Source organism: Phocoena phocoena, chromosome 1 (genome assembly GCF_963924675.1).
Source record: "Phocoena phocoena chromosome 1, mPhoPho1.1, whole genome shotgun sequence".
NCBI classification, from domain to species: domain Eukaryota; kingdom Metazoa; phylum Chordata; class Mammalia; order Artiodactyla; family Phocoenidae; genus Phocoena; species Phocoena phocoena.
In genome coordinates, this window is record NC_089219.1 from 48,120,040 (window position 1) to 48,128,658 (window position 8,619).

At 45.1% G+C, this 8,619-nt stretch overlaps 1 protein-coding gene across 1 annotated transcript in view; it reads right to left on the minus strand.

Annotated features, from left to right (window-relative positions):
• C8B (complement C8 beta chain) overlaps positions 1 to 7,069 on the minus strand; it is a 40,895-nt gene extending 33,826 nt beyond the window's left edge. The window contains exons 1-2 of the mRNA XM_065877140.1: positions 6,917 to 7,069; positions 561 to 717 (exon numbers count right to left, since the gene is read on the minus strand). Of these exons, the coding sequence (XP_065733212.1) occupies positions 561 to 717; positions 6,917 to 7,008 (249 nt within the window). The 5' untranslated portion in view covers positions 7,009 to 7,069. The remainder of the gene's footprint in view (positions 1 to 560; positions 718 to 6,916) is intronic.
• Between the last annotated feature and the right edge of the window lie 1,550 nt (positions 7,070 to 8,619).

Sequence of the window (8,619 nt, forward strand, 5' to 3'; positions counted from 1 at the left end):
AGTAGGTGACAGCTGGTGAAGGACGGGGAAAGGCCACTCCAGCCTAAGAAAGCGGCACGAATAAAGGAACAGACAGGGTGTGAAATGTGCAGGAAAATACACGTGTCCTGTGTGCTGGCATGGGCGCTGTTCTATGGAGACGCAGGCCTGGTCTAAGGCATGGGGGGGCCTTGAACACCATGAGTCTGGACTTGATCCTAAGGGCCATGCATAGACTTTGGACGTCCAAGCTGGGGACAGACTGGCCAGACTTTCATTTTCAATAGCTCCCCTGGCTGCACCTGAAAGATGGATTGAAAGAGCGAGGTTGGAGGTAGGAAGTCTAATTAAGAAGCTGCTGATGGGAGCAAGGACAGATATGCTTGGAAAAAATCTGTAAGATCAAAGAAAGGATCTGACTGCTCCTTGGAAACTCAGAGGAATAAAATCCATTAATTAAATCAGCCAACATTTACCCAGGTCCCACTATGATGCAGGCACTGTCAGTAATGCCTCAGACGATCTTGCTGAGGATTAGGGCTCCTGGAAGCTTAGGGGTCTCCCAAGGCCTGGGTACCTACCCTTTTCTTCTGACAAGGATCACACGTGGTCCAGGAGGACCAGCTGGACAGTTCGCAATCAATAGGCACTGAGGTGACATCCACACTCCGCGTCTGTCTAGTCCTGGCGAGGCTCTCGTTGACTGCATTTGACTCAAGAGAGGGTGGCCTTTCGCCCCTACAAGGTCATCATAGAGAAGAGAGTCAAGTATCCGAAGGGAATTAAATATACCTCCAACCACCTGTCCGTCCATTCAATAAGTATATATTTGCTCATTTGTGCAAGGCTATTCCTATATCAGTCAAGTAGAGGTTAATTCACTCAACAAGTGTTTATTGAACCCCCAGTTACTGCCTGACAATATGGCTAGCGAGGGTCAGAAGGGTGCTGAACTCTGATCAGAAGACAGTCCATCAGGAGCTGGATGATCTTGGTCTGGTCTTTCAACGTCTGTGAGCTTCCCTTTTCTCACCTATATGATATAATGAGAGAATCATACCTAGCTCACGAGGCTATCTGTAGGATTAAATAAGAAAGTATATGTGAATACACTTTATCAACTCTAAAGTGCTTTAGATATGCAGGGATTACAACCACAGCTAGACGTATGATCTCAAGCAATACCCTCCCCATCTTGGGGCCTCTGTTTCATCCCCTGGAAAATGAGAAGTTTGGACGAGGTGGCCTTTAAGTTGCCCTCTCACATTATGAGTCAACGAAATTTTGTCTGAGAACAAACCATGGTCAGGATACTATGCTAAAGAGGGTACAGAGAATTATAAGACACAGGTGTTTCCTTCTGGAACTCACAGTTTCGCTTAGGATAGGAAAAGAGAAACATGCCTCACGGCTTAGCTCTTCCGGACTTTATCCGGTAGGCAAGGTTTTTAAGCACGCAGACTCCACGGTCAGAGCTGAGCTTTAAAAGGACATCACTGTGGCTGCAGTATGGAGGCTGGGTGCAGGTGGGAAGAGCCCTGGGGCAGGAAAAGCAGGTAGGAGGCTCGAGCAGCGGTACCAATGAGTGATGTGAGCCTGCACCACTGCAGCACCCAGGGGAGACAGAATGGGGAAGACAGACTTACTAGAGGATTCTCAGGTGGAATGGAGTGACGGGTAATAGGACGGGGGGTGTGGGTTAGAGAGAGGAACAGTTTTAGGTTGATGCTGGTTTCTAGTTTGAGTCGGTGGGTGGGGGAGTGGGGAACTCAGGAGCAAAGGAATCCGTCGAGGATGATGGAGTTGGGACAAGTGGAGCTCCAGGTGTCTGTGGAACACCTACGTAGAGTCATTTGATAAATAGTTCCTACATAGTTTTGGAACTCAGGAGAGGGATTTGTACTAGGGATACAGATCTGATCATGAAAAGCTTTGGGAGAGGATAAGACTGTTCTTGAGAGATGCCGGCCAAGGACAAGACCGTGGGAAACATAAAGACAACCAGCAGACAAGGAGAGACTGGTGTCTGCCAGGCCAGGGCGAGGACAGTACATAGGGGTGGGTAGGGGATGGGGTGAGGCCAGTGGGGCGGGGGGATGGGAGAGGCAGATGGTGTCACATCTGCAGAGCAGTCAAGCAATACGAGATCTGAAATCTGTCTAGAAGATAAGGCAACACTTTTTGTTGAGTTCCTGGCAGTCTTGGGACATCGAGTAAAAGAGGGAATGAACAGGCATGTTATTTAATCTGCCTGGGCCTCTGGTTTCCCCATGTGTAATACGACGGGTATAGTATGGTTTCTATTTTTCTTCCATCTGAAAGAATGTATAACACTGCAAGATTCTTTGTAATTTGCGTTTCTTTTCAAGGTAAAAGGGGACAAGAGAAGAGAAAGAGAATTAAGATTTGCTGAGCGCCCAGGACGTGTCAGATCCTGCCTGAGATGTTTCATCCATGCCATCTCATCTAATCCTGACAGCAATGCTAGAAGGCAGCAACCTTCCAGAGAGATGAGGGAAATGGCCGAGAGCCATGCAGCTGGTATGTGGTCATGCTGGGGTCTGAGCCGAGGTCTGCTCAACTCTAGTCTCTGTTAGGTCCATTTCTCTATGCTGCCCGTAGGGGACCCAGGCCAGCATCCACTCTGCCAGTCCCCTCCATCTCCATGCAAGGCCTCTTGCATCCCTGTGTCCAAGATTCATTCATGAGGTAGAGCATCACATAGTTTCCACTGTCTCAAAATTTTAACCTATCACTCCAGACAAGGTCATTAATGATACATTCTCACTTGGCAAGAGTCCTAAAAAAGAGGATGATATTAACTACAGTGAAATCTATCTCCATGACCACCCCAGAGATCAGCAAAAATCAATTGCCTACGAAAGCTGGATCTTTAATGAAAGGTCAAAGACTAGTGGGACCCACAGGTGTAGTCTTTAAAATGGTTACTTGAGGCAGAATGCTGCCCAGCAGCTCGGGGCTTCAGAATGTGCTCTTATCTACTAATCTGCCCAGGTTTGACAAAACAATATTGTCTGTGATTTGTCTTCTCCTAAGTATGTATTTGACAGCTCTGCAGGGTATCCTCTTTCTGTTGCCGCTAAGAAATAGTTACATTGTGTTTTTAGCAACTTTCCACCCAATCCAGGCCACAGTGGAGACGGAGTAGATAAATAATGTGCACGCTTGCCATTAAGAGTCACAATTATTTTCCCCTCTGAGATGTGAAAGCCTGTTAATGGGCAAGATGATCACTTACAGAAGGAACTTGGTAAAAAGTGGTAACAACCACCAGATCTCTTTTCATTATGGAGGTGGCAATACAATGACGTGATCAGCTGAACAAACAGCATGTTTGTAAATTACATTGGCTAAATGTGTGTGGTTTATTAGTACTATAAAATGCAAATCGGAAAGCAAGGCTAGCATTAAATTGCATCTTTAATTCCTGGGACTAGCATGGACCCAACAGAGGACAGGGGCAGTCAGGACCTCTGTGTATGGTTATTATAACACGTGCCTTCACGCTGTGAATTTACAGAGATGAACCAGATGGACGTTCTGACCAACTGCCTTGACTTCTGTCATTCAAAATCCTCTGTGTATTTTTAATGTTGAAAAATCAAACATGCCCAGAGAAGTACAGAAAACAAAATAATAAATACTCAGGTATTCACAAAACAGGATTGGCAATTGTTAACATTTTGGTACACTTCCTTCAAGTCTTTTTTTTTTTTAACATAAAAAATAACCTTATAAATTTGATGTCTGTGGTTTACACCAGCCCCAGTTCACTTTCCTCTCTTCTTCAGAGGATACTACTGTCATGAATTTGCTGGACATCCTTCCAGTTTTTTAAATGTTTACATACATACATATAGACACAACACATAGCGTTGCTTTTGTGAGGTGCACTCACACTGGACATAGTATTCTAGAACTTGCTTTTGTCAATCAACATTGTATTTCTGGCCTATCCATGTTGATTCATAAAGAGGTCTTGTTCCTTTCTTTTATCTACATGTTCCATCATAAGACATACACTGCATTCAACTTATTCTTTTTCTTTTTGAAGGATGTTTATATATTTTTTTCCTGTTTTGCAATTGCAAACAATGCTACAGCAAACACCCTTCTACAAGTCCTTGGAACGTATCCTCTACGTAAGGACTGGCAAGGAGGTACCTGCCATTCCTCGAGGTGCATGGAATGCAGCTGCTAGCAGGAGGACATATTTCACTTGGTTCCTGTCTCCTACTCTCCTTCTCACAGGAGTCTCTGATCAAAATAAAGATGGACCCATCGCGTACGGCAGGATTAGGTCAGCAGTAAATTGCGAGCCATAAGCTTACATAGACGGGGTGCATCAATATATTTTGGCTCTCTGTAGAAATGCCCTGACACAACAACTTTCTTGTCACACACAATTTGTTAGGCAGCTGCATCCTTCGCAAATAGCATCCTTCCTCTTTGCTGGAAGGGGCAGCTTCTGGGTGGTGGATTTTCAATTTCTCTTCTCTGTGTCATTTGCTATTGTAGAAATGAAATTTAAAGCAAACTCTCAAGGCAACAAATGTGTGGTCCAGAGATAGAGAAATGATCTGGGAGTCCAGAAAGTCAGATCCACAATGCAGGTGGAGAAGAGATAATGCATTAGCAAGAGGCAGAAAGATACAGGGGCTCTGGAACCAGAAAAAAAAACAGATATGAATCCATATTCTGTTATATTGATATACTAAGTGAGGAACCTAGAGATAGTTATCTCTCCAAATCTCAGTTTCCCTCTCTGTAAACTATAAACAATAGCACTTATCTCTAATAGCTTTGAGAATTAGACTTAATATACCTAAGTGCCTGGTACAGAGTGGCGATAAGCAAACATAAGTCTTAAGATGACATAATGAGTATTTCATTTGACTTGATTACAAGAGTAACTAAAAACAGAAACCTTTCTTAGCTAGTACAAAGGAGGTCTCAGCATTTCCTGTTGCAGAACTGAAGGCTATTCCTCCACTTCGTGTATGGAATTCAAACACATGCCACGTTCAAGACTGCTCCATGGAATCGTGGGTAGAGGCCAGAGCACTAAACCTGGATTCAGGTAAGTGTTTGAGACTCATGAGATGTGAATGAATCTCTTCTCTTCTCTGAGGACCCGTTTGCTCTTCTACATAGTGAGTAAGGATAACACCCCATCTCATGACATCGCTGGACGATTAAGCAAGGTTTCTCAACCCACTCACATCTCCACTTCCTACCTCTGGGTGAACTTCCTATATATAAATCTGACTGTGTCGATCGATCCTTTGCTTAAAACCCTTCCATGGCTCCCCATTGCCTAGAGGATAAGGTTCAAGCTCCTCGGCTGGTGTACAGGCACCAACCCCTGCCCCAGCTCCACCCACGATCTGACTCCTGCTGACTCTTCCTTGGTCCCATCTCTGGCAGCTCCCCACTTTGACCTGTGCTCAAGGCTTACTGAAGTAGATGTGTGGCTTCAGGAACAAGCCAGGCTCTCTCATCTCCCTGCCCTTGTCTATGCTGCTTCCTCTGCCTGGAACACCCTTCACCTCCGTGGCCATCTGGCAAATACCTATTCCTATGTAAAGATTCAGCTCAAGCACCACTCTCTTCCAGAAGCCTTGCCAGACTCCATCTCCGGTAAAGCCAATCACTCCTCTCTTGTTTCCCACCTGCCCCTGTGCTATTTATTGCAACAGCACACATAGTATGTGCTCACATGTTGGTTTCCTCCATGAGAACATGAGCCCTTTGTGTCCTATTCACTTCTGTAGCCTCAGAGCCTGACAAGGGGCCTCACATAGGAGTCCATATGTAGGGTTGCTATGATCCCTTTAAACCCTCCATTCCAGACACATTTCCTTGGATCCTGATGGACACATAGTACACACAAGGAAAGCCTTGGCTTCTTTGTTCTTCTCGGGGCCAAGTTGAGATTCTTGATAATCATAATACCTATTATTCATTGAGTGCCCAATGGGTAGCAAACACTCATCACCCTAGTCTCAGGGTGGTGCCCAATGGGGGCTGAGCACTCAGCAGAGCTGACACCAGGGGGTGCGTACGGGTACCAGGTGCTCCCCCCGTGGGAGACTGTGCGCACACAGCTTTTATGGAACGAGTAAGAGGAATGGCATTAACAGTCCTTCTTCCCACGGGATGGCTCACAAGGAGCCTAGGACGGCTGACAGCTTAGCCTCTGATGGTAGCGGCTTCTCCTGTACCAGAAGGATCCCCCAATTGCCATGTCACTGGTGCTTCTTTCAGTGGAGCCCACGTTTGAACTTTCACTCAGATTAAGTTTGAGCTTTCAACTCAGATATTTGTTTTTAGCCTGTTTTGCAGCCTATTAACAAATACCAAAGAAAGTATGAAATAAATTAGCTAGCATTTAACTGCTGCGAACATCTGGAATGTGTGCGTGTATGTGTGAGAAAGAGAGAGGGAGAGCGAGACCAAGCGAGAGAGAGAGAGAGAGAGAGAGAGAGAGAGAGAGAGAGAGAGAGAGAGATGGAGCAGGAGTCTGAGAACAAAGAGTTTAGGTTGATGAGCAGGTAGGGTAGGTCACTCTCATATTAAAATCATTGTTGTGAATTGGCTTTTTTCCCCATACATAACAACCCTTTTGCATAAAGAATCATGCCCAGGTTTTGTTCAGAATACAGAACAAGTATTCTCAGCGTGACAAAATACATTTAAACATGTCAGTTTCCTACAAGAACTTTTGTTGAAGTGGGTCGCTGGGTTCCACAACAATTTAAAGAGTTGTTGATATTATTTTATCAGACGCATGCAAATTGCTTCAGGAGATGCTCCTTATTTAATAGGCATGTGACAAGGAGAGGGTCACTATGATTTTGCTTTATGTTCCCCGTCATATTTAGTGATCAGGGAGTCATTCGGAACCGTCACTTACCTGGAACCCGGCAAACTGAGACATGCCAGGGCAGCACAGAGGAGAAACAGCTCTGCCGGTGCCCTCCAAGCCCACACCCTGGATGTCTTCATTTTCTCTATGCGACAGGAGATCTGACTGAGGCTCCTGGATCCATGAAGAGCCTGCCCAGGGAGTGCTACTGTCAGCTTCTGTCCCCAGAGAGCAAACAGTCGGGCAAAGTAAACAGAACGCCACCAGTAACCAGAAATGCCTTAGACTTTGCACGGACAGAAGACTTATCTGTGACTCCAGAAACCAATGAGAATGACGGGAAAATGTGCTGCAGCTTGATTTTTATTCATGTATAACAGACTCTGGGGTAAGGAGCTGAGAGGACAGATGGTTAGTGAGGCAAAAAGGACTGGGCTCTAGGTCCGGACTACCTGGGTTCAAATCCTTTCTCTGCTACAGCTTTGAGACCTTGGGCAAGTCACTTTACTTCTATGCCTCAGTTTCCTCACTTGGAAAGTGGTGAGGATCAAATAAGTGCCTACATATAAAGCGCTTAGAACAGGCCCGTGCTGGGCACTCAGACATGTGAGCTATTGTCACTAAGTAAATACGGGGTCTGGAGTCAGACAGGCCAGGCTTTGAATTCCAGTTTGCCTCTTTCTAGCTACGTGATTTTGAGTAAGTCAGTAAGAGGCTGTAGAGCTTTAGAGCCCATCTACCTGAGTTCAAATTCTCTCTGTATCTTTCACCAGCTGTGGACCCAGGGCAAATTATTAACCTCTCTGGGCCCAAATTTCTTCATCTACAAAACGGGGATAAAATAGTACCCACCTCACAGGATTGTGGTGACTATTAGATAAATTGAAAGATTTAAAGCACTTTGAACAGTGCCGGCACATACTATGTTCTCTCTCTATAAGTGAGATGATATATATATTTTTTTGAGCTGACATTTTTATTGACTCTCTTTGATTCTGTTTCCTCATATGCATATAAACTGGGAGGGCTCTGCCTACCTATCACTTAGGGTCAGGAGGGTTCAGATGAGATGCTAAGTGTGAAAATGTTTCACAAATAGGCATTATAAAAATAACAGTATGAGGCTAGTTAACCAAATACGTGTTGTTCTTATTGTATAACTTTTGTAGGACTTTATTATTAGGGAGAAATAGATGGCTGCCCTGACCTTGTTGGGAAGTGAAGTACAGTAGATGATTGGTATCAGATTTAACATTTGTCTCCAGTATTTGCTGATAACCCTGACAGCCATGGTGATAGTAGCACATGGAAAAAACTCAAACACCTTCACCCTTCACCCATCACTTCTCCCACGTTCAAAGTCACTGGACTTTCCTTAGGGGTGAGCACGGCAGAGGCAGGTACCACTCGTGTAGGGTGGGTCAGACTTGTTTTATTTGAGCTGGAAAAGTGCTTTCCCTTCATCTTTTCATCATTCTGAATAGCACGCTGATTGCCTTGTCGTTTCGATGTGGCCTCACCATTAAACTGGATGAAAGAAAAATGTGACCCTAAGGGTCTCTTGAAATGGCATAATTCAAGCAAATGTTCACTTCGATAACTCTAGAAATGATTCCTAGAAATGACTCCCAGGTTGCCTGTGACCGGATGTGGGGTGGGTGTCTTCACATTTTCAGTTCCACTGCCGACATAGTGTCAGCCCCGAATCCCAACCTGGAGATGGTACCAACCCTGCCTCTGGTGGGGAGCAC